The 27,186-nt window shown below is 41.9% G+C and overlaps 1 protein-coding gene across 1 annotated transcript in view; it reads right to left on the bottom strand.

Moving 5' to 3' along the window:
* Positions 1–19,611, bottom strand: part of GOT1 (glutamic-oxaloacetic transaminase 1) — a 32,223-nt gene extending 12,612 nt beyond the window's left edge. Inside the window, exons 1-2 of the mRNA XM_003255323.4 lie at positions 18,341–19,611; positions 11,215–11,396 (exon numbers count right to left, since the gene is read on the bottom strand). Coding sequence (XP_003255371.1) covers positions 11,215–11,396; positions 18,341–18,458 — 300 coding nt within the window. The 5' untranslated portion in view covers positions 18,459–19,611. The remainder of the gene's footprint in view (positions 1–11,214; positions 11,397–18,340) is intronic.
* Between the last annotated feature and the right edge of the window lie 7,575 nt (positions 19,612–27,186).

Genomic DNA, 27,186 nt, shown 5'->3' with positions numbered 1-27,186 from the left:
AAAAGCTTGGCTATTCCTGAGATAAATACTTAGTAAAACAGGAAACAGTGGATACTTCCTGAAAATGATGAAAAAAATTCATTTAACCCATAAGTCAGTTTAAAAACAATGAATCATTTAGTAGAAATCCCATTTAAGCCAAGAACAAGGCAATGTTACCAATTATCGGCACTATTATGCACCAATGTTCTGTTTGTATTTATAGGTGTGAGCATCTGTGAAAGAATACTACCTGAAATGTGAAACGTAAGCAAAGTTGACATTCAAGGGGATGCAAAACTAAACACAGCTGTACATTACAGAGAGGGGCAAAGGCAGTGCACTGGGGTGAAAATGCTCAGTGTGTGTCAGATTTGGTGTGCCAACTTCTCTGTTCTTTACAGTGATTCTTACTGAGCACTCATCCCTTGCTATTACTTTAAAAGTTTTGCCCCCACATTGTGGTTTACCTGAATTCTTTATGCAAATTGCTACCAAGATGATACAACACAAAGGTGCATTTATTTTTTAAGGATTTGTCATCCAGCTAAGTTGAATGTCAATTTCATACATGACTGCACATTTCAGATACCTAAGCCACTCTAGAGTGCTAATACTTCCTAAGCAAATGAGCAAGACCTCCCTTGAACATGGTTTTAACTTCTAGAAACATGACAGATGCATAGACACCAGTGGAAACATTCCCAGGCATAATTTTTCATTTCCTGCGCTCAACTTTTAACTCCACCCTTTCTCTCCCACTACAGAAAGCAAATTCATTTTTAAAAAAAGTCAGTAGAATACATTAAAAATGTGCTTAGAAGAGATAAACCCACTCCACATTAACTAATCCTTGACATTCATGACATATATGACACTTCAAATATCAAATTCTCAAGAAGTTATCACCCCCTAAAACTATATTAAATACTGGATGGCTTCAGTGAAACACAAGTTGCTCTAAACATCAGCAACTAACGGAAACAAGTTTTTGGTGAATCAATAACATAGTAATTTGGTCATTCTGTGAACTGATTTTTGGCAAATTGTCCTACAGCCTAAGAATGTCCTGTACTTATTATAAAGGAAAATCATAACATCAAAGGAAGTAAGTACAGACTTCTCAAGGAGCCAGGCAACTGGACCTGGGTAAATAAGAGTATCCAGAACAAGGGAAATCCAGGAAGACTTGGTATGAAACTAGACAGAGCAGGCCTCTGCTGGACATGTCAGCATATGATTGCTGGATTCTAGAACCCTTGTCTAACAACTTGCCGATACTATGATTTCACCGTGAGGAGTAGGAGAGCAACCGGGAGCTGCCTGTGGCCAGAGTCATGCTGCATTTATCTGGGTGCCCCCAGCATCTCTCATGGCATCTGGCACATGGTACTACATAAGCATGTGCTGAACTAGATGAAGAAAGAAGACAGTGGTGAAAAGATCTGAGCCACAGCAAAAGCCCCAAGTCTCCTAGAGGCAATCAAAGTGAGAGTGGGATGTCATGATGTGACAATGAGTTATGGCCCATGAGCCCTCCTTTCGGCAATGCTCAGTAATCTCAAAGCTGAAACAGTACTATGCCAGGGATGAACAATGGACATTTCTGTCTGGATCCTAAGATCTGAAAGTGGAAAAGTAATACAAGGCAGTGAGGAGTCTAGAAAATAGGTCTCCTCAAAATGGGTAAAGGATCTGGAAATGTTGAATCTGGAGAAGAAAAATCTAAGGGAATAAATGATTACTGTTGGTTTGCTTGTTCACTCATTCTTTCATTTATATCTCATCTTTAAGTTTTGGCTCAAATGTCATTTCTATTTCTATCATAACCACCCTAGTTAAAACTGTATCCACTCCCAGAATTCCTAACATGCCTCCTCCTACTCTATTTTTATAGCATTTATATCTTTAGTATACTATATCATTTTCTTATTGATATAGTCAATAAGATTACATTTAGAGTTTGTTCCTCTCCCCAAAACTGAATGCAAGGGCAGGGGATTCTGTGTGTTTGAGTCACTGCTGTGCTCCAGCATCTAGAATAGTGCCTGGCTCTAGTAGTGGTCATCTGATGACTAAAGGAATGAATGAATCCAAACCTCTGGAATCTGAGGTACCTGGATAGGAGCCAAATGCTGAAAATCTGCAAGGTAAAAAAGTAAACAATGATCCCTGCCCTGGGGAAGGTTAGGGTCTTGTGGAAGATGAAGACTTATAAAATTATCCATTATAGTAAGCACAGTTAAGTACGGTTATTCCCAAGCTGTGAACAAAGTCCTGTGATAACTCAGAGAGCTTAAACAAGCTCTGCCTAAAATACCTAAGGATTCAGTGTGGAAGTGACCCTTGATCAGCTCTTGAAGGACTTAGAGGTGGGGACTGGAGAGCTAGAGCAGTAAGGGAGGGCATTCCAAGTGGAGAGAAGGGCCAGGCAAAGGTTCTTAGTCATGACAGGGCCCAGTAGGTCTAGAAAACAGCAAGGCTCTTAGAATGGCAGGACCTCTAGTGGAGTGAGGGGAAATCAGCAACTGTAAGAACAGGATGAAGACTGTCACCTGTCACCTACATTCACTGCATGCCAAGCTCAAAGTCTGGATTTTACCCTACAGGCAATGGGGGAGCTATGGGCAGTGGGGGTGGGGAGTGGGAACAGGTGACATGAGTAGCTTGTTTTGCCAAGGAAGGTCATCCTAGCTGCAGCATGCAGAATGAACTAAAATAGGGAAGAGACTAGAGGCAGGAGGGTAAATTAAGAGGCTATTAGTGAACTAAGACAGCAGCCTGGGAATGGTGAGGCCTTCCAAGCAGAAGAAAGGCTCAGAGCTTGAACAAAAGGCAGCAGAAACCTCTGCAGACTTAAATGTCCCTGTTTGACAGCTTTGCAGAGAGTAGTGGTTCTCTCAGCATGGAGTTTGAGATCTGAGAATGAACAGACTGCCTCCTCAAGTGGGCCCCTGACCCCCGAGTAGCCTAACTGGGAGGCACCCCCCAGTAGGGGCAGACTGACACCTCACATGGCCAGGTACCCCTCTGAGACGAAATTTCCAGAGGAACCATCAGGCAGCATTTGCTGTTCAGCAATATTCTCTGTTCTGCAGCTTCCGCTGCTGATACCCAGGCAAACAGGGTCTGGAGTGGACCTCCAGCAAACTCCAACAGACCTGCAGCTGAGGGTCCTGACTGTTAAAAGGATAACTAACAAACAGAAAGGACATCCACACCAAAACCCCATCTGTACGTCACCATCATCAAAGACCCAAGGTAGATAAAACCACAAAGATGGGGAAAAAACAGAGCAGAAAAACTGAAAATTCTAAAAATCAGAGTGCCTCTCCTCCTACAAAGGAACACAGCTCCTCACCAGCAACGGAACAAAGCTAGACGGAGAATGACTTTGACGAGTTGAGAGAAGAAGGCTTCAGAAGATCAAATTTCTCTGAGCTAAAGGAGGAAGTTCAAACCCATCGCAAAGAAGTTAAAAACCTTGAAAAAAGATTAGATGAATGGCTAACTAGAATAACCAATGCAGAGAAGTCCTTAAAGGACCTGACAGAGCTGAAAACCATGGCACAAGAACTACGTGATGAATGCACAAGCTTCAGTACCCAATTCAATCAACTGGAAGAAAGGGTATCAGTGATGGAAGATCAAATGAATGAAATGAAGTGAGAAGAGAAGTTTAGAGAAAAAAGAGTAAAAAGAAATGAACAAAGCCTCCAAGAAATATGGGACTATGTGAAAAGACCAAATCTACGTCTGATTGGTGTACCTGAAAGTGACGGGGAGAATGGAACCAAGTTGGAAAACACTCTGCAGGATATTATCCAGGAGAACTCCCCCAACCTAGCAAGGCAGGCCAACATTCAAATTCAGGAAATACAGAGAACGCCACGAAGTTACTCCTTGAGAAGAGCAACTCCAGGACACATAATTGTCAGATTCACCAAAGTTGAAATGAAGGAAAAAATGTTAAGGGCAGCCAGAGAGAAAGGTCGGGTTACCCACAAAGGGAAGCCCATCAGACTAACAGCTGATATCTCAGCAGAAACTCTACAAGCCAGAAGAGAGTGGGGGCCAATATTCAACATTCTTAAAGAAAAGAATTTTCAACCCAGAATTTCATATCCAGCCAAACTAAGCTTCATAAGTGAAGGAGAAATAAAATCCTTTACAAACAAGCAAATGCTGAGAGATTTTGTCACCACCAGCCCTGCCCTACAAGAGCTCCTGAAGGAAGCACTAAACATAGAAAGGAACAACCGGTACCAGCCACTGCAAAAACATGCCAAATTGTAAAGACCATCGAGGCTAGGAAGAAACTGCATCAACTAACAAGCAAAATAACCAGCTAACATCATAATAACAGGATCAAATTCACACATAACAATATTAACCTTAAATGTAAATGGGCTAAATGCTCCAGTAAAAAGACACAGACTGGCAAATTGGATAAAGAGTCAAGACCCATCAGTGTGCTGTATTCAGGAAACCCATCTCATGCGCAGAGACATACATAGGCTCAAAATACAGGGATGGAGGAAGATCTACCAAGCAAATAAAAAACAAAAAAAAGGCAGGGGTTGCAATCCTAGTCTCTCATAAAACAGACTTTAAACCAACAAAGATCAAAAGAGATAAAGAAGGCCATTACATAATTGTAAAGGGATCAATTCAACAAGAAGAGCTAACTATCCTAAATATATATGCACCCAATACAGGAGCACCCAGATTCATAAAGCAAGTCCTTAGGGACCTACAAAGAGACTTAGACCCCCACACAATAATAATGGGAGACTTTAACACCCCATTGTCAACATTAGACAGATCAACGAAGAAAGAAAGTTAACAAGGATATCCAGGAATTGAACTCAGCTCTGCACCAAGCAGACCTAATAGACATCTACAGAACTCTCCACCCCAAATCAACAGAATATACATTCTTCTCAGCACCACACCACACTTACTTCAAAACTGACCACATAGTTGGAAGTAAAGCACTCCTCAGCAAATGTAAAAGAACATAAATTATAACAAACTGTCTCTCAGACCACAGTGCAATCAAACTAGAACTCAGGATTAAGAAACTCACTCAAAACCACTCAACTACATGAAAACTGAACAACCTGCTCCTGAATGACTACTGGATACATAACGAAATGAAGGCAGAAATAAAGATGTTCTTTAAAACCACCAAGAACAAAGAAACAACATACCAGAATCTCTGGGACACATTTAAAGCAGTGTGTGGAGGGAAATTTATAGCACTAAATGCCCACAAGAGAAAGCAGGAAAGGTCTAAAATTGACACCCTAACATCACAATTAAAAGAACTAGAGAAGCAAGAGCAAACACATTCAAAAGCTAGCAGAAGGCAAGAAATAACTAAGATCAGAGCAGAACTGAAGGAGATAGAGATATAAAAAACCCTTCAAAAAAATCAATGAATCCAGGAACTGGTTTTTTGAAAAGATCAACAAAATTGATAGACCGCTAACAAGATTAATAAAGAAGAGAGAAGAATCAAATAGACACAATAAAAAATGATAAAGGGGATATCACCACCAATCCCACAGAAATACAAACTACCATCAGAGAATACTATAAACACCTCTACGGAAATAAACTAGAAAATCTAGAAGAAATGGATAAATTCCTCGACACATACACCCTCCCAAGACTAAAACAGGAAGAAGTTGAATCTCTGAATAGACCAATAACAGGCTCTGATATTGAGGCAGTAAGTAATAGCTTACCAACCAAAAAAAGTCCAGGACCAGACGGATTCACAGCCGAATTCTACCAGAGATACAAGGAGGAGCTGGTACCATTCCTTCCGAAACTATTTCAATCAATAGAAAAAGAGGGAATCCTCCCTAACTCATTTTATGAGGCCAGCATCATCCTGATACCAAAGCCTGGCAGAGACACAACAAAAAAAGAGAATTTTAGACCAATATCCCTGATGAACATCGATGCAAAAATCCTCAATAAAATACTGGCAAACCAAATCCAGCAGCACATCAAAAAGCTTATCCACCATGATCAAGTGGGCTTCATCCCTGGGATGCAAGGCTGTTTCAACATACACAAATCAATAAATGTAATCCAGCATGTAAACAGAACCAAAGACAAAAACCACATGATTATCTCAATAGACGCAGAAAAGGCCTTTGACAAAATTCAACAGCCCTTCATGCTAAAAACTCTCAATAAATTAGGTATTGATGGGACATATCTCAAAATAATAAGAGCTATTAATGACAAACCCACAGCCAATATCATACCGAATGGGCAAAAACTGAATGGGCAAAAACTGAAAGCATTCCCTTTGAAAACTGGCACAAGACAGGGATGTCCTCTCTCACCACTCCTATTCAACATAGTGTTGAAAGTTCTGGCCAGGGCAATCAGTCAGGAGAAAGAAATAAAGGGTATTCAATTAGGAAAAGAGGAAGTCAAATTGTCCCTGTTTGCAGATGACATGATTGTATATCTAGAAAACCCCATTGTCTCACCACAAAATCTCCTTAAGCTGATTAGCAACTTCAGCAAAGTCTCAGGATACAAAATCAATGTGCAAAAATCACAAGCATTCTTATACACCAATAACAGACAAACAGAGAGCCAAATCATAAGTGAACTCCCATTCACAATTGCTTCAAAGAGAATAAAATACCTAGGAATCCAACTTACAAGGGATGTGAAGGACCTCTTCAAGGAGAACTACAAACCACTGCTCAACAAAATAAAAGAGGATACAAACAAATAGAAGAACATTCCATGCTCATGGATAGGAAGAATCAATATCGTGAAAATGGCCATACTGCCCAAGGTAATTTATAGATTCAATGCCATCCCCATCAAGCTACCAATGACTTTCTTCACAGAATTGGGAAAAACTACTTTAAAGTTCATATGGAACCAAAAAAGAGCCCGCATCGCCAAGTCAATCCTAAGCTGGAGGCATCACGCTACCTGACTTCAAACTATACTACAAGGCTACAGTAACCAAAACAGCATGGTACTGGTACCAAAACAGAGAAATAGACCAATGGAACAGAACAGAGCCCTCAGAAATAATACCACACATCTACAATTATCTGATCTTTGACAAATCTGACAAAAACAAGAAATGGGGAAAGGATTCCCTATTTAACAAATGGTGCTGGGAAAACTGGCTAGCCATATGGAGAAAGCTGAAACTGGATCCCTTCCTTACACCTTATACAAAAATTGATTCAAGATGGATTAAAGACTTACATGTTAGACCTAAAACCATAAAAACCCTAGAAGAAAACCTAGGCAATACCATTCAGGACATAGGCATGGGCAAGGACTTCATGTCTTAAACACCAAAAGCAATGGCAACAAAAGCCAAAATTGACAAATGGGATCTAATTAAACTAAAGAGCTTCTGCACAGCAAAAGAAACTACCATCAGAGTGAACAGGCAACCTACAGAATGGGAGAAAATTTTTGCAATCTACTCATCTGACAAAGGACTAATATCCAGAATCTACAAAGAACTCAAACAAATTTACAAGAAAAAAACAACCCCATCAACAAGTGGGTGAAGGATATGAACAGACACTTCTCAAAAGAAGACATTTATGCAGCCAAAAAAACACATGAAAAAATGCTCATCACCACTGGCTATCAGAGAAATGCAAATCAAAACCACAATGAGATACCATCTCACACCAGTTAGAATGGTGATCATTAAAAAGTCAGGAAACAACAGGTGCTGGAGAGGATGTGGAGAAATAGGAACACTTTTACACTGTTGGTGGGACTGTAAACTAGTTCAACCATTGTGGAAGACAGTGTGGCGATTCCTCAGGGATCTAGAACTAGAAATATCATTTGACCCAGCCATCCCATTACTGGGTATATACCCAAAGGATTATAAATCATACTGCTATAAAGACACATGCACACGTATGTTTATTGCGGCACTATTCGCAATAGCAAAGACTTGGAACCAACCCAAATGTCCAACAATGATAGATTGGATTAAGAAAATGTGGCACATACACACCATGGAATACTATGCAGCCATAAAAAAGGATGAGTTCACGTCCTTTTGTAGGGACATGGATGAAACTGGAAACCATCATTCTCAGCAAACTATCGCAAGGACAAAAAACCAAACACTGCATGTTCTCACTCATAGGTGGGAATTGAAGAATGAGAACACATGGACACAGGAAGGAGAACATCACACACAGGGGCCTGTTGTGGGGTGGGGGGAGGAAGAACGGATAGCATTAGGAGATATACCTAATGTAAATGATGAGTTAATGGGTGGAGCACACCAACATGGCACATGTATACATATGTAACAAACCTGCACGTTGTGCACATGTACCCTAGAACTTACAGTATAATAAAAAAAAAAAAAATATATATATATATATAAAGGCTCAGAGCTCACTAACAACTGGTACCCAGAGTGATGTATTAATAGATGCTAAGAGTGTATCCAAAAAGTTATCTTCAAATATTTGCTGCCATGAAGATGGCCTTTTAAAATTGTTTTATGATCAAAAATATAAAACAGGATGAACTAGACTAAGAGGGAGGGCTATATTCCCAGGGTCAAGGCTACAAACAATAGCCTTAAGTCTTAACAGGGTAAGTCATCAAATGGAGATCAATGGGCAGAGGAACAGCATCTGCCCAATATAATTAACAACTATATAAGAAATGCAGTCTTAGAGGAAGAAACTCCCAACACGGAATCTCTATTTTCATTTGTCAGTAACAGAATTCCAACTAATTTATTTAGTTTCAGAAGGGAGGCCCCAGTGGCCTACATTCCCGACTTTCTTTTTCTTTTTTTTTTGAGACAGGGTCCCATTCTGGTGCCTAGGCTGGAATGCAGTGGTGCAATCATGGCTCACTGCAGCCTCCACTTCTTGGGGTCAAGCAATCCTCCCACCTCAGTCTCCCAAGTACCTGGGACTACAGGTGCATGCCACCATGCCCAGCTAATTTTTGTATGTCTTTGTAGAGACGGGTTTTTGCCATGTTGCCCAGGCTGGTCTTGAACTCGTGAGCTCAAGTAATCTGCCCACCTTGGCCTCCAGAAGTGCTGGGATTACAGGTGTGCATCACCACGCCCAGCCAGTTCCCCACTTTCAAACTTCATTAGGATTCTCCTCTACCTCTGCAGAAACACTGGATTTTCAGAACAACTTCCCAATATGATTAATAATCTCTATACTCTTAACTATTCTAACCATATGCCTTCAGTTCCTTGAGGCAAATCATAGTCTCTCATTCCAATCCATACAAAACTTTAATCAAATTCATTACTTGCCTAATCATGGACCTGAGTCCCAAGACCTTCACCAGGGCCTTCCCTGCTTCCTGGTACATGTACAAATGTACATGTGTGCAACCTTTATTGTACTCTGCCATTCTGCTTATCAGGGCAACTGGGTAACATGATATACAAAAGAAAAACCTACCATACACAGCATGCGGGGAATAAATCAGATGACTCCAAGATGCAGTCTCCTCAACGCATGAACTACAGGCTACATCACAACACTGACCCAGGGGAACAATAGTGGCCACTGGTTTAAACTGCACAATTCCCAACTGGACTAGTGCAAAAATCTGAACTCTTCCTTTTTCCACCCACCCAATCAGACTTATCTTTTTCAAACAATACTTTTACTGGGTAACTCCTCTGCTCCAACCTTCAGTTGGCTTCTCCTGCCCTGGCTGCCAGAATCAGCCTGTCTAACCTATCCAACATGTTCCCAGCTCTCATCAGGTAGGTCTCTTTACAAGCTAGACCTGCTTAGCTCTTGCCTCTGTCCCTGGACTCCTACCATTCAAGATGAATATCCTTGCCCCTCTTCCATATTTTGTGGTTCTCAAAACTGGCTATACTTTGGAAACACCTGGGGAGTATTTAAAAAATATGCCCATGGGGGAGAAGAAAAGGGAGTGAAAGAGAGGGGAAAAGGGTGGTGCCTCCAAGATTCTGATTTACCTGGCCTGGCATGGGGTCCACAGGGCCCAGCCATAGTATGTTTTTAAAAACTCCCCAGGTAGGCCGGGCGCGGTGGCTCACGCTTGTAATCCCAGCACTTTGGGTGGCCGAGGCGGGCGGATCACGAGGTCAGGAGATCGAGACCACGGTGAAACCCCGTCTCTACTAAAAATACAAAAAAATTAGCCAGGCGTGGTGTCGGGCGCCTGTAGTCCCAGCTACTCGGAGAGGCTGAGGCAGGAGAATGGCGTGAACCCGGGAGGCGGAGCTTGCAGTGAGCCGAGATTGCGCCACTGCACTCCAGCCTGGGCGACAGAGCGAGACTCCGTCTCAAAAAAAAACCAAAAACTCCCCAGGTAATACTAACATCCAGCTGGAGCTGAGAACCAGCGTCCCGGCCTCACTTACACATTCTCTAAGGTTCAGCTCAAATGCCATCTCCAGCACTCATAGGTCTCCCTCCCCTCTGAATTCCTACAACACTGAGAATCTGTTCCACTTCCTGGAACACAGCCTATCTCGCTGTGTCTACTTCCAAATGTGTTCTTCCTCCATGTATCTCCAGTTGCACATAGAATATATACCAGGAAGCACTTAAATGATAGATGCTGAGATCAACAGTAGAAGTATTAAAGAATATTAGAACTGGCAGGGACTTTAGACGGCATCTCCTAGTAGCTCCTGAACCCTTGGGGGGCCACAGACACCTTTTGAAAATCTGATAAAAGCTATGCACCTTCTCCCGAGAAATAAGTACACACAAAATTCTGCATATAATTTCAGGGGACTCAGAGGCCCCTTAAACAATTCCCTACGCAAGTGCTCCTCATGGGATCATAGACTCGCACTATGTGGTCTTTTTCTAACGTGTATGTGAGGCCAGAGAACTAAATGACTTGCCTATGATCAAAAGTAGTGGCAGAGTTGGATCTAGAACCCTGGTGTCTTTATCATTCCATTAAATTCTTTCTACTTGGCATCTCCACTGACTGCTTCAAATGCAGTAGCTAAAATCTGATGATCTACTGGGCAAAACTGAACAAGTGAAAAAGCCGTGCTTTGTACATGGCCACATTATTTGCACTATCAGGTTCCTGAACTTGCGCTACTGAAACCCTTATTCATTGGCAGTTCAATAGACATAACGCCTAATATTCTAAACAAACTATTCTCAACATCTTTTTACTTTCAGTTTCTAAAGAGAAAATACATCCTTACCCAAAACTTACCCGCTTCTCCTTGAGGGCTGGGCTGTCATCCCCAAGGGCAAGACGAGAAGCACAGCTCCGGAACTCAGCCAGGCCCAGGATTGGCAGATACTCGTGGTTTAGGCTATTGTCATTAGCAATCTTCTGCTCCACTTTCTTCACTACTGGCAAAACCCAGGGATGGCAGTCATCCGTGCGATACGCTGGAAAATGGAAAAGAGTTATACATAGAGGAGGCTCAGGCTGTGTCCAAGTTAAGAGTTTGTAACTGTGAACCAGGAGAATCCCACCACCTTCCGGTCAAAACAGAACAGTGAAGGAAACTGGAGAAAAATTTGTTCACTTACTGAGTACCTAATTTGAGCCAAGCATTGGGCTAGGTGCTGGGCAAACATAAGGGCAGATGTGGTCCCCATCCTTGTGGAACTTACAGCTCTTAACTACGTGACCTCCAAAAAGTAGAATGCTGAAATAAAACTGGGACATCACAGAGCCTGGTCACATGAGAAAGTACATAGAAAAGCACTCCGCAAAGTAAAAAGCATCTTGCAAATGTCACGTCAATATCACTAGTGCACTGAGGTCTCTAGGCCATTGGCCCAGCAGTCTTCTTCCTTCTGCATCTCCCCAAGAGACTTCCGGAAAAAGCCTAGGTGCTACTTCCATATGAACCTGGCACCTTTAACACAAACGTGGAGAAGGAGTGGAAGAAGGCCCACCACTCCTCTTGTCCTAGAAGAGCAGAAATAAGATGAATGATAAGCAAATGCCCTGACGATTTCAATGACAGGTGACACAATCACCCAAGGACCTGCTTAAACAGGTCCTTAACTACTTCCAAGTAAGAATTGTCCCTAAAACACTCAACCTATCTATGATCACAATGCTACCATTGTTCAAAATATTCTTGAAACTTCTTTTGGAATTGTTTTTAGAGGCAACATCTCATTATTTTGAATATCCTCAATAGTGCCAAATCTTTGTCCTTTGAAAGTCAATTATTTTTCAGGAATAGCATTTGCATCATCTCCATTGAAAAGAGTGGGTGAATAAACTGGGTAAAACTCATGGAGAACAATTATTTTAAAAAATGATCTCTTGTGTGGGTCCTACATGCCTTGATAGCCAGTCTAAAAGGGGTTTCTAGAAATCTTGGAACAAGAAAAGCATATTTGAACTACCTACAAAGGATACTATGTAGATGCAAAAAAATCTGGGATATTTATAGAAAAACCAGGTCTGTTATGTTTCAGTTCTGTGTCTGGGTGTTATATCTATTCGATAACATTATTAGGCTATGTGTTTATATTTATGATAATATGTCATTCATAAATAATGTGCTATGAATAAATAAAATATGAAAGAGAAAGAAAAGACTGGAATACTGATGTTCTTACCACTACTGAATACTCTGTGGAACTCTAAAATTCTAATACTACTACTTGGGTTGGGGATGGTTGGAGAGGCATTGTGTCTATACTGTGACTAAAAAAAAAACTGGCCAATTTACAACTCCCCTTCTTTCTCCATTGCCCAGTTTTTCCCAGGTTGAGTTCTAGATTTGTTCCCAATGCTTCTCCTAACTGCCCTAGTGAAGCAGAACCAGATGTCTCTTGGGTGACTGGAGCAATGAGGTCAGGCATTAACAACAACCACTATTCCTGCTCTCTCCAAGAATTTTCATGCCTGTTTGTTGGACCCTTGAGTTTCTCATTCACTCTTTCATTCACTCGCTCACATAACAAGTACTTACTAAGTCTCACCATGAGCCAGGCACTGGCTAGTAGAAGCTACAGAGATTGATAAAATAAGATCTCATCTGCCCTCCAAGAAACACAGAGCATAGATAGAGCCTTTAATTCTAATTTGAGGAATCAGAGAAGATTTTACAGAGAATGAAGAATGAAAGATGAATCAGAGTTTAAAAGGTAAACAAGGGAAGAAGGGCATGCCAGAAGGCACACCTGTGCAAGGCCCCAGAGGCCTGGGGAGCATGAGGTCTTTGAGGATCTGCATTTTCATGACTCTGAGGTGGAATCCATTAAGGATTAGCGGGGAGTGGCTAAAAGAATCCTGGAGTCTCTTTTAGGGAACTTCAGTTTCAATGGGTAACCACTGACAGCATTTAAGCAAGAGAGTGACATGAGCAGCTGCACATTTTAACGGGATCATTTGAGTGACACCACAGAAAATAAACCGGAGAGAAGGACAGAGACGGTAGTTAAGAAGGGTGAGTTACTAGAAGTAGAAGCAGTAGAAAGCTACTGCAATATTCCAGAAGCAAAATAATGAGGCCTTGAATTCACACAATGGCAGCAGGGATGAAGAAAAGGGGTGCCATTGGAAATAGATTCGAGGTAGAAAAGACAGAACCTATTGACCAAATAAAAAGACAGGGGATTGGGGAAAGGGCTGCTGTTGACTCCAAGGTCTCCCTCAAGTCTGGATAATGAGTGGGTGGTGGTGGTGGGGTCGACCAAGATCTAGAACGCGAGGGGAAGATAAAAGAAAAGATCAAGGGGAAGGTGGAAACGATGAGCTGTGCTTTGAACATGCTGAATTTGAGGGAGTTGTAGGATGTGTCCACTGTAGGCCTGACATTCAGAGATGAGGTCTGGGGCATGGAGAAAGACATTGACGGAACCTGAGGGCAGAGAAATAACAACACGGATTTACTAAATACTCTGTACATACAAGGTACTGCACTAAATACATTTCTTTACTCTCATTTAATTCATATAGCAACCCACAAAATAGATACTGTGATGTCTATTTTAAGGATCTGGCTGCTGCAGCCAGAAAAGTCAAATCATTTGCCCAGGATCACAGAGATGACAAGAGCTAGGCTGTCATACTATTAAGTTCATGGATCCATGTGCTTTTTTAAAAGCAAGAGATGTCTAGAGAAAGCCTGAAGCAAGCAGGCCCCTGGGACCATGTCAGGGGCCTTTTTATCAGCATGCTCCCCAGCTCCATGCCCCACTGCTCTTCTTCCTGGACATAAACCCTTTTAGGGGAGTCACACAGTCTACAGGTGGGCCCAGCAGTCTTGCTTTGCAGAAGGAAAGGAAGAAAGAACACAGATTTAAATGGTCAAACCATCACCCTCATCTTCCTCCTAAGATCGCCACTTCCCTCACCTATTCCCACTCAAGAGCCTAATTGGGAGAAGGGCAGGGGTACTCAGAAACATCTGATAAAGCATATCTTTCCAACTATTTTATTTGAAGATGCTAGGAAACCATGTTGAAAATAAGAAATATTAAAGCTAGCAGAGTTTATCTGGGCCAAAAGAAAGCTAGGCTCACATGAAAAAATGGACTGGAGTCTTTGAAGAAACTTCTTGCTACAGGTTGCACCAGACTGGATCCATTTCCCATGTCCTTAAAACCACTTCAGTCTGAAGCTTTGAGAAGCACTAAAATGATCAACTTAGAAAGCATTGTGCTTAGCAGTGGAAAATGTGATACTCTCGTCTGTTTACCTATAAGGAAATTATTTAAATCATCACAGCAAGAAGAAAAACTGAGGAAACTAGCTGCAAGTAGGAACTGTCTGAGATTACAGTTGCAGTTTATTCTAAATGTGTCCAGAATCACTGGAACATTAACTAGATAACCTCCATTAGGTTTTATCTTAACTTGGGGGAAAAAAGTATCTTCCCTAAGGTCAATGATTAATTACATTTACTTCACAAGGGGTATACTTGGGGATGTGTATAAATAAGACTAGGACATATAACGGCTGGAAGGAGACCTTTTATTCTACTCTAATTAGATCCTTATCCAAACACCTGCTATCCACAAAAAGACGGGTCACAGTGATGATCAAAAATAACATTTATATATAACACTTTTCTTTACATAACACATTTCACACACAATTATTCATTTAATCCTCAGACAACCGATGAGGCCAGTAAAATTATTATCCTATGCTACAGTCATAGAATGTGCTAGTGAATTGTGGAGTAGACTTTTAGTACAGTAGAATCTTTTTTATTTATTTATTTTTTGAGACGGAGTCTCGCTCTGTTGCCCAGGCTGGAGTGCAGTGGCGCGATCTCGGCTCACTGCAAGCTCCACCTCCCCGGTTCACGCCATTCTCCTGCCTCAGCCTCCCGAGTAGCTGGGACTACAGGCGCCCGCCACCACGCCCGGCTAATTTTTTGTATTTTTAGTAGAGATGGGGTTTCACCGTGTTAGCCAGGATGGTCTGAATCTCCTGACCTTGTGATCCGCCCTCCTCAGCCTCCCAAAGTGCTGGGATTACAGGCATGAGCCACTGCGCCTGGCCCAGTAGAATCTTAAGGGTAGAATTTGGGAGAGAGGTCATTCAGTCTTGACTCCTCATTTAACAGATGAGCCCTAGGGATGTTAAATAACCCTTCCAAGTCACACGGCTGGACCAGGGTGCTGGGCCTGTACCTAGGTCTCCTGGCTCTTCCCACTACAGTGTACTGCCTACCACCTGGAGGTACCTGAAATAGAGGTGTGGGTAGAGACTCTGAGGCCTGAGAGACCTGGCCTGGATTCCCAGCTCTACCACCCAGTGGTCAAATGACCTGGGGCTAATTGCTTCACCTCTCCAGTCTTCGGCTTCCTTGCCTCTAAACAGTAATAGTAATAAACCACCCTCCAGAGTTGTGAGCATTAAATGAGATTACATGCATAAATAATTTGCTCATGGTAAGGAGTTGGAGTTCCTGGAAAACATGACAAAGGCACCATCACAGCTGAGGTGGCCGTCTGAGTCAATGACTCCAATCCTGAGTCCATCGCTTCTGGCCTGTGCTGTCGGGGTGCTTTTTCTCTGCATGAGCAGTTTATTTCTGAACCAATGTCATAAATTAGTTCATTTTGCAGTTCTTGAACTGAAAATTTTTATTCAATATCTTTTATGAGAATCACTCAAAGAAATGCCAAAACAACAATAACAGTAATACCTAACACTTATATAAATCTTACTTATGTGCCAGATACAGCTATAAACACTTTAAATGTACTTAATCCTCACAGAAACCCTGTAAGATAGTTCAAAGGTAAATTGAATTAATAAAATAAATCTGATGTGGTTTTTTGTTTTTTTTTTTCTTTCTTGAGACGGAGTCTCACTCTGTCACCCAGGCTGGAGTACAATGGCGTGATCTTGGCTCACTGCAACTGCCACCTCCCAGGTTCAAGCGATTCTCCTGCTTCAGCCTCCTGAGTAGCTGTGACTACCAGTGTGCACCACCACATCTGGCTAATTTTTGTATTTTTAGTAAAGATGGGGTTTCACCATGTTAGCCAAGCTGGTCTCGAACTCCTGACCTCAGGTGATCCACCTGCCTTGGCCTCCCAAAGTGCTGGGATTACAGGCGTGAGCCACCGTGGCAGGCAAAATATGATGTTTTAAAAAGATGTATTTAGATTGACAGTAATACTAGTTCTTTATGTATCTGGCTGCAAAGAAACGCTTGGAGGTTTTGGACTCGATTTAAATTAAGAGACCGAATGGTGTCCATTCAAATTCAATTTGAGGCAATCTTTCAATATTTCTCCCACTCTGTTGCCCGCTAAAAACATCATTTTCCCTCAATGGGCCAAACTATGTAGTACTGACTTACTTTAAAAGCTTTATGATGAAAAATTTCAAACCTATACAAAAGCTGAGAGAATAATATAACGTATGCCCATGTACCCATCACCCACCTTCAACAAATTACCAGCTTCAACAAACCATCACTTTTCAATGGATTTTTCCTTACCCCTCCCCATACTCCTTAGTGAAGACTTTTTTTTTTTTTTTGAGACAGAGTCTCGCTCTGTCGCCCAGGCTGGAGTACAATGGCGCGATCTCGGCTCACTGCAACCTCCGTCACCCGGGTTTAAGCAATTCTCCTGCCTCAGCCTCCCGAGTACCTGAGACTACAGGCGCCCAACACCACCCCCGGCTAATTTTTTGTATTTTTAGTAGAGACGGGGTTTCCCCGTGTTAGCCAGGATGGTCTCATCTCCTGACCTCGTGATCCGCCCGTCTCGGCCTCCCAAAGTGCTGGGATTACAGGCCTGAGCCACCGCGCCTGGCCGACTTTTTTTAACAAATGCTACGCACAGACAAAACGTTGTCTATGAGAAACCTGATTCTGAGCGTCCTTCATGTCACACTCTGCTACAAAATGATTCCACCTTCTCTTTCCACAATTTCTAGTCCTTTTATTCTAAGTCTATTCCCTAGCATAAGACTTTATTCTACCCATTTTCATCTCTCTGGCTGGTCTTTGCACGTGGCAAAATCCAAATGGAGAAAGTAAGTGTCTGTGGGGCTTCAAACATCCAAATGATAGTGAGAAGAATAACAAATTCATCAGAGAGGGTTAGGGGTAAAAAATTTGAGAGGCACTCCAATATAAATCTTCTTGGCAGATGGGGAAACTGAGGCCCATGCTCTGAGCTGTCCAAGGTACAGATGAGAATCACTTGAATCAAGAAATGAAGACAGGATGTGTGGAAAGTAAGCTTCTACCATCCATACTTCTCTCCACTCCTTTGCACCATCTCTACCCATTCCTACCACATCTGTGACGGCCAGAACCATCTCCCCAGACCCCCCGGGGGCAGTGTTAACCTGTCTCAAAGCATTGTGTAACACCAGCAGATTTTTAAATCCTTAAGGGCAAAATCAAGCCTCAGTCTCCCCCTCCAAAGCTTAATAAGGTGACTGATTGATACTCGGTGGTCATTCAAATATTTACCGACCCAGAACAGAGCTTCCTAGCGTTAAAAGTTCTCCTTTACCCATTTCCTAGCAACCTGAACCCTAAGCCTATCAGGCTTCCTATTTTTCTCCCTCTCCCTACAAGCTCCGGCAGCCTCATTTCTTAGGAGGATGTAGCAGAATGGGGAATCAGAAGGACTGAGTCTGTGTCTTGGCTGCTACACCTGGTCTGTGCGGCCTCGGACACATCGCCCCTTTCCAGGGACTCCACACCCGCATCTGTAAAATGGGCAGGTTTTAGGAAGCCTTCGTGGATCCAGCCTACTCTCCGGCGCCGCCCTCTCCAGGCAGCGCCACATTGGGCCTCGGCTTCTCCCACAGTCTCCATGACCTGGGGTGTCCGCTCCACTACCCGAGCTGCTCACACTCCAGAGCACTACATCCTTACCTCCCACTCCCAGGTTGACCTTGCGGGGGTCCGGATCCTCCCTGAAGTCGGCAGTGAGCTTGAAGACCAGGACAGGCTGGGCCTGCGGAACCTCGGCAAAGACTGACGGAGGTGCCATATCGAGAGAGTAGGAATCAAGAGGTTTCACCCCGCACCCGGAGCTGGCCGGTCACGTCTGGCCGTTGCGACTGGAGGAGACTCTCACCTTCACCTAGCCGGCGGGGGCGGGCCCGCGGCCTCCAATGGTCGAGCCGCGTCCAGAGCTTGGCAACGCGATTAACCAATCGTCAGCTTCTGACGACGAAGAGACAGGGGAGAAGGAACGCTATTAGCCAATCCAAGAAAACAATCTTATCGGCGGCCGAGAATGATGCAACCAATGCAATTTACTCCGGCTGAGGCGTGGGCGGAGACTGCGGGTGATTGGTAGAGCGTGTTCCTATCGCAGAGGCTGTTATTCCTTGGGTCTCCCGGCTGAGGGGAGGAGCCGAGCGAGCTGCGGGTGTCCCTGAGAGGCCACCTCTTCGACCTTCGAGGGCCAGGAGGATACGGGGAGGTGGCCGGAGGGAGTTCCCGAACACAGGTCTTCCTGTTCCCGCCGAGCAGGTGTTGGCGCTGCCAGGCCCGGCCTGGCGGGCCCGGGCTGGCAGCCAAATACCCAGCGTCTGTGCTCGGGACGCGAGTGTTCGGCTAGGACGTGCAGCGCCGGAGCCCGCGCGGGCGACCTTGACCACTTTTGTCGGCTGTTTCCCCCTGAGGGAAGTATGGCTGTGCTGCCAGCCTTGGTCTCTGGCCGGGAAGGTCCTTCCAACAGGGAGGGGTGCCCACGAATTCCTTTTTGCCGCTCTTCTATTAATAGTTTGAGATTTTCCTCCCCGATTCCTTGCAGAGAGGGCCTGGTCCTCAAGGACCTCGGGATCTGGGCGCGGCGTCCCTTCCCAGCTTCCTCCCGCGCGCACCGGACCAGATCTTGCTGTCGTCAGCTGGCTGGTACCCAAAGTTCCTCTTCGTCAGGCTGTTCCTTCCCCGTTAGAGTCCTTCCTCCCCAGGAGCCCTTCCATCTGTTGACCTTCAAGACCCAGAGCGAATGCCACTTCATCCATGAAGCCTTCCCTTAACCGTTATTCTGGCCAAAATGTCTCTTTCCTGTGCTTCTGTACTTTAACAATTTTAGAAAATGCCTTTGTGGTTAAGAACCTATCTCCGGGACCGGACTATCTAGGTTTAGATTCTGGCTACCGCTTACGAATTTGGGCAGGTTTAGTCAAGTTATTTTAACCTCTCTGTGGAAGTTCCTGCTCTGTGGAAATAATAGTATTTTCCTCAGAGTTGGTGTGGGGAGTTTGCGAGTTAATACATATACGAAGTGGTTAGTTGCATATAAGAAGGACTGTAAATGTCAGCTGTTGTTAACATTGCTTATCTGCCACACCCTTCGTAGATGGTAAACTGCCTTTTTTTTTTTTAACTTTTATTTTAGGTTCGGGATACATGCACAGGTTTGTTTTATAGGTAAATTGCTTGTCATGTGGGTTTGGTGTACAAATTATTTTGTCACCCAGATAGTAAGCATAGTACTTGACAGGTATTTTTTCTGATCCTTTCCCACCTCCCGCCTTCTAGCTTCAAGTAGGTCCCAGTGTCTGTTGTTCTCTCCTTTGTGTCCATGTATTCTCAATGTTTAGCTCCCACTTGTAAGTCAGAACATGCAGTATTTGGTTTTCTCTTCCGCATTAGTTCACTTAGGATAAAGGCCTCCAGCTCCATCCATGTTGCTACAAAGGACATCATCTCTTTCTTTTTTATGGCTGCATAGTAGTCCATGGTGTATATGCACCGTATTTTCTTCAGTCTACTGGTGATGGGCATTTAGGTTGATGCCATGTCTTTACAATTGTGAATAGTGCTGCAGTGAACATACATGTACATGTATCTTTATGGTAGAACGATTTATGTTCTTTTGGGTATAGACCCAATACTGGGATTGTTGGGTCGAATGGTAATTCTGTTTAAAGTTCTTTGAGAAATCGCCACACTGCTTTCCGCAGTTACTGAACTAATTTACGTTCCCACCAGTATTGTATAAGCATTCCCTTTTCTCCACAACCTCACCAGAAACCAGCATCTGTTATTTCTTGACTTTTATTAATAGCCATTCTGACTGGCGTGAGATGAGATCTCATTGTAGTTTTGATTTGGATTTCTCTAGTGATTAGTGATGTTGAGTATTTTATATGCTTGTTGGCCATGTAGCTTCTTTTGGCTAGGGACCTGTAAGTCTCCCTAGGTTTCTTGCACTTACTAAGCCTTCAACAAATGGTAGAAGAGTCAATTCTCTTGGTGTTTCAGAAGAAAACAATATCACAGCCCCTCTCCACTGGATAATACTATAAATCTTAAAATGAATTTTCATTCAGAGTAATAAACACAAGCCAAAGAACTTTGTGCAACATCTGTCAACTTTCTGTGTTATCTATTTCTTTTCCGAAACATTGCCTCTGGTTTTAAAGGTAACTGCCCACAGTGTTTCACTAATAACATTTTAAGCATTACAAGTTCAACACTGAAGGTCAAATGACAATGAACTTTCAGTGCTTCCAAAAGCAGGGGCAGAGGGCAACTGCTGAGGGGGGCATTGTATAGCCTAACCTTCCCAGAATTTGATTTAAAAGTATGATCTTCACAGCGTTGGCCAGCAATATCATGGTCACTCCCTATGTCATTCCCTGGGAGAAAAACAACCCTAGGTTACCTAAACACTGTTGGCTAAGACCAAATATTTATTAACATCCTAAGCAGCCCCATAATCAAGCCAATGCTGATAGGGACAAAGCAGGTGCCATGTGCAGTTTTTCTCCATGTCCCCACAATATCCACTCTGAATTTTAAAAAGGGCAATTACTGGGGGAGAAGGAAGCCTATATATTATGTAGCATCCAAGTCTCAAACTGCTTTCTTAGGGACGGTGAGGTTCTTGGAGATTAAGTGCAGTACCTTTCTGTCTTGAGCCCTGTAGGCTGCCCCTCTAATTTAATGCCAGTCTTGAAATAAACAGAATGCTTTCCAAGTCATCGCTAATTTTAACACTTTGGCTTAGAATTGACTCAACACTGCCTCCTTGCTGAATGGATAATTCAAGCAAAAGACTCAAGAACTAGATGCTGCCCAGACAGGTAGGCAGCCAGATAAAGTGAGTGTCCAGGGAAAGGGCAGTAAGGGTCAGAAGAGAAAGGCTGGTGTTCTCACTGCCTCCTGCCTTCCTTATGACTGTCTGTTCAGGAGTCCTCCTAGCATCTCCCTTCTGCCTTTCCCTGCTCCTGTCCCTGAAACCTTTTCTTCAGAAGAAGTGGAAAAGAGGAACTGGGAACCCATATAGCAACAGCATCACCTGGAATGAATTCCTTTAGAACATACTGTCTTGGAAATCTGAAGCCTGCAGGGCTGGACAGGCAAGAAGAGCAGTGAGCACTGCATGAACCTGTAAGCAAATCTGCATATGGATGGTTTTTTGGGTTTTTTTGAGACACAGCCTTACTCTGTTGCCTAGGCTGGAGTGCAGTGGCATGATCTCGGCTCACTGCAACCTCTGCATCCTGGGCTCAGGTGATTGTCCCACCTCAACCTCTCAAGTAGCTGGGACCACGGGTGTGCACCAACATGCACAGCTAATTTTTGTAGAGATGGGGTTTCGCCGTGTTGGCCAAGCTGGTCTCGAACTCCTGGGCTGAGCAATCAGCCTCCCAAAGTGTTGGGATTACAGGCGTGAGCCACTGCACCAAGCCACACATGCTTATTTTACTCAGTCTTGCCCCTGAATACCCAGAAGGTCTAAACTCAGGAAAAAGTCAGGGGAGGGATGAGTTTATCATTCTTTGCACTCAAGCACAAAGTGCTTTGGAGTCGTTATATTTGGGTGAGTGCTGGCACTATGGGTAGGATATTTAGAAGCTGAGTTGTGTGCTGAGCAAATATTTCTTTAAAAACCAAAGCTGTATGTGAATATCTGTTATAGAGTCACAGTGTGGCTAAATAGTGTGTGATAAGATAAACATAGGGCTCCTGAGGTGGTGCTGTTCTCCCACTGTAATGAGATTACTCTTCTTGCTAAGGAAAGTGATCCTTTATCAACCTCTCCTCTCAAATTAACTGGCTTGTTCCTGAGTGTGCCTTCATGGAACCATGTCTCCTTCTCTTCCCTCAGTTCTCTCCTTCCCTCACATATGTATGACTCCTCTCATAATCCGCACACATGGACTGAACCAAGTGAGGATATTTTTCTGTTTCCTACCTCATAGAAGGGCATAGAGTGGACAGGGTCTAAGGTTAGTTCCTGAACTGAGTACCCACATATGCAGAACTTTATTTAAAGCTGCTGAAATCTTTCTATAACAGATCAATAGGACTGAAAACTACTGATGGTTTTACCTACTTGTTGAACGTGATTAAGTTCTATGGCACCATTTAGAAATTGTGCTGTATAGTTTTCGTATGTTGCTTAAGAAACAGTTTAGCGTGATGGTTAAAAGCATGGCCTCTGGAACTAGATTGCCTCTGTATGCCTCAGTTTCCTCATCTGGGAATAATAATAGTTCTACCTCATGGGGTTGCTGTGAGGATTAAATGATTTAATTTAATTTAATGATTTCATACAAAACTCTGAATTGTACTTGACACTTAGTACTCAAGTGTTAACTGGGACCGTCATTATCATTACAGATGTTGTTTACATGCAGTTGCCTTTGAGATTTGTTTAGCTTTTTTATTAAATTGCGAGCGGCATAGTAGAACAGCACGTAGGCTTGGGCCTGGCGTCAAATTCTAGCTTTGCCTCTTATAGTTTTGAAACTTTGACTAAATTACTTGATGTGTCTGAGTTTTAATATTCTTATATGTAAATTATTTTTAAAAAGAATTTTGCTTAGTGTTGATATACACACATTTAACACAGTTATAGAAATTATTGTTTTTACTATTGTCATAGACATGAGGAAATTAGTCCCTGGGTTGCTGTAGGGTGCTAATGGTTAGGCAAACTCTCTTTGAAGTCTGCCTGATCTGGCCCTTTGCAGGCATGTACTCTGAAATATTTTTCAAATGGAAAAGAAAACAGAACACAATTTTCAAAATATCTAGAGCCCTCCAAGAAGTCTTTGTAGAGATCTATAAAATCTCAAGGTTTTAAAGATAACAAGACAACTTTATTAATAATTAAAATGTAAATGTTAATGACAGCCCTTTGTATAGCTATATTATGTTTTTCTGAAGCATAGAAAAATGTTTTAGAAACACTATTCTCTCCACATCCTGGGGCAGCAGCCTTCTCCAAAGAAACACAAAGAAGGAAATGGATTGCCTTAGCAAAAAAACAAATGAAGACACTCCAAATAACAGAAGAATGGGAAGGCTACAGACCTTGAAGTCAGAAGAAAATTTCCTCTCCTTGCCCTGTTTCTCCTTAAATGGATCACCAGTACAGTCTTTTACTTCTAGAGCCATGTTAAGCGTTCTTCCCCAAAGTTGTAATGTCCTTCTTTTGATTGCGTCGTGTCCTAAAATCCTGCGCTTTGGTACAAGATGAAAGTATATGAAGAGATAATGAAGGAAACAAATTCAATGTGTTTGCCAAGCTCACAGTCTTTTAAATAACTCTTAAAGGGTTCGTTTAAAACAATGTAATAAATTGTGGTAATCTAGTACACAAAGCTGGTAGGAACCTCAGGTATTAATAATATTTCAACATTCAGCAGTAGAGGGCAGCACTGTCCTTCTTTTGCAAAATGTTGAGCACTCTTGAGAAGGAAAATAAAGGCAAAGCTCCTGACCCCTGTGTCTGTGTTTACTTTTACCATTAAAAAAAAAAAAAAATGGAGTATTTTTATTATGGTTTAGGTGATTATGTATAAAGAATGTCAGAGCCTGGATTGCCTAGAAGTGGCACACCAGGTAATGCAAAAAACACAGAAGGTTTGAGGTCCCCCACTCAGGATATGGGTTCTGTCTAGTAAAGATAAACAGTAGCTTGACCCTGGGTAATCAGATAGGGTTATTGTATGAACAAACCTAATGCTCCTGCACGTTGTGGATAGAAGTCAATCTACTGAAATAGCAGGATGTGGTTTTAAAAAATGTGTGTAACTCATATAGTCTTAGCCTTGATAAGTGCTTCTAAATTCTTATTCACTGCCTTTATTCTGCTGTGTTAATGTTGCTCTCTGTCATACGTGGGTCACATCAGAACTATCTCAAATACAGTATGTGTATTATGACTTTAAGGAGTGGTGTCAGACAAGATGGGTAAGGAATGTCTTTCATGGGACTGCAGTTGGCTAAATGGCTGTGTATAAATAGTGAAATTGAAGCCTTGTATGCTCATCGTCATTCTATCACAGTATGATTTGAGTTTCCCTAACCAGTAAATAGCAAGAAAAAATGATCTGTTACTTTTTACTAAAAGTTACTTGATGCTCTTTAGCAGGTTGACAGAATAATTCTAATTTTAGCAAATACAAAGCCATGGTAATCCTAGCACATTTGGATTCTGTTTAACCCTGAAAACTCTTTTGGCAGCAAATCTTCAATGCCAATTTAGATAAATCCCACTAGGAATAAGCACTGAAAGACATTGAGTCTAGTTCCCAGCTCTGCCATGTGAAGTTGGGCAAATTACAATCTCTGAGCTTTTATTTCATCTGTTAAATGGAGATAATACCTCCTAGATTTATTAAAAGGGTCAATTTAGAAAATATGTATTAAAATGGTTTGAAAGCCATTTAAGTACCTAATGAATATTTCTATCACTGTAGCCCAAAAAGATTCCTGCCTAGAAGACTTTATGTCTCTTCTCCTCATCTGGTATCATTCTATTGCCTGAGATTGTTAATTAACTTTTATGCATACTCAATATTTTCTCCCACCTTGGTTGCTAGTTCCTTGAGAACTGAAACCATCAATTGCACTTCTTGGTATCCTCCACAACAAGGTATCTAGGTACTCAAATATTTGTTGGTTGATTAAAAACATAAAACACAAGACATAATTAACTTTTTAAAATTATGGTAAAAAACATGTATTTATCATCTTAACCATTCTTAAGTATACTATATATTAGTGTTTACTATCTACATTGCATTTACTATATGCATTGTTGTGCAACACATCTCTAGGACTTTTTCATCCAGAATTCTTTTTTTTTTTGAGACAGAGTCTTGCTCTGTCACCCAAGCTGGAGTTCAGTGGCACCATCTTGGCTCACTGCAACCTCTGCCTCCCAGGTTCAAGTGATTCTCCTGCCTCAACCTCCCAAGTAGCTGGGATTACATGTGCCTGCCACCACGCCTGGCAAATTTTTGTGTTTTTAGTAGAAATGGTGTTTTACCATGTTGGCCAGGACTGGCCTAGAACTCCAGACCTTAAGTGATCCACCCGCCTCAGCCTCCCAAAGTACTGGGATTACAGGCATGAGCAACTGTGCCTGGCCTAGCCATCTTCTATAAACCTGAAAATAGATGCCAGAAAAGAAGGTGCTGCTATAAAATGCTTTCATGAGTGATTTATGTCTAACATACAATTAAGCATTTATGAGAAGGAAATTATCAGGTTAAAATATAAACTCACTTGCCAATTATTTGATTTTCAGGATATCTGACTTTTGTTAATTACTGAAAATAAAGTATTATTTCTAATCACTATTGGTATCACAATAGCATTTTTATTTGGCCGGTATGTGTGAGGCCTGGAGTATGCAGGGAAACTGTCCTAGAAAAGGACCTTGCATTGGCTGTACAGAGTTCTGGAACTCTCAGGATGGCAAGATTGTATTTAACTCTTTTAAAAACAATGCACCTTTTCAAGCACAGATTTTCATCTGATGTCGTGATTGTCAATTATGTCAAATTTGTTTGATATATTAAAAAATTGGTTTTCTCCTTTGCACAAAATAAATTCTAGATGGATATAAGATTTAAATATTTTAAATAATATAGGGAAAATAGTATTTTTGAAACAGTATTAGGGTAGAATAGACTTTCCTAATCATGGCACAATCTCAGAAGCTATAAAGAAAATAATTGACTTTGCATGGCTATAGACACCATAAATAAACACGTGATAACATGGAAGAATACTTGCAACATGCTTATTAGTCACATCTATTATATACTCAGAGCTTCATTGTATTGGTGGAAAAATGAGGATATAAAGAAATTCAGAAAAGAATAAATACAAATAACCAGTAAACATGCCCAAAATCATCCTCATTATAAAATTGAAACCATGCTAATTTGTCAATGTTTATCCATTAGACTGACAAACATTTTAAATGTTGAAAAAATAGTGTTGAGGGGAAAGAGCACTGACATGCACTACTGGGGAGACTGTCAATCAATAAAGCCGTTTCTTAGAGTGCATTTTGGTAATAACAGTCAAAATTAAAATGCGCATAATACCATTTGACCAAGCAATTTCTCCTCTAGGAATCTATCCTAAAGAAATTTATACAAGTTTTCAAAGATAGGTATGTAGGCATACAGTTATGCATTGTAGCTTTGCTTTAATAGAAAAAGAGTAAATACATGTATTATTTTTGTAGCCTAAAAAAAAAATCAAGTTTTTATTGAAAATAAAAATGACAGGTTTGAAGCAGAACAGTGGCCATGGAAGTTGGAATCCACTAAGGCGTGTGTAACAACTCACCTGCTGAGTCAACAAAAATAAATAAAATTTTTTTTAAAACAGGCTTGAGAGACACTTCACAGGAATAGAAAATTAAGATAGTTTCTAACAATGATAATGAAGTAGGACAGACAGGAAAAAGTAATTCTCCAAAGCAAAGTATGTATGTGTGTAGT

Source organism: Nomascus leucogenys, chromosome 3 (assembly GCF_006542625.1).
Source record: "Nomascus leucogenys isolate Asia chromosome 3, Asia_NLE_v1, whole genome shotgun sequence".
Lineage (NCBI taxonomy): Eukaryota > Metazoa > Chordata > Mammalia > Primates > Hylobatidae > Nomascus > Nomascus leucogenys.
This window is presented reverse-complemented; position numbering and strand designations above follow the sequence as displayed.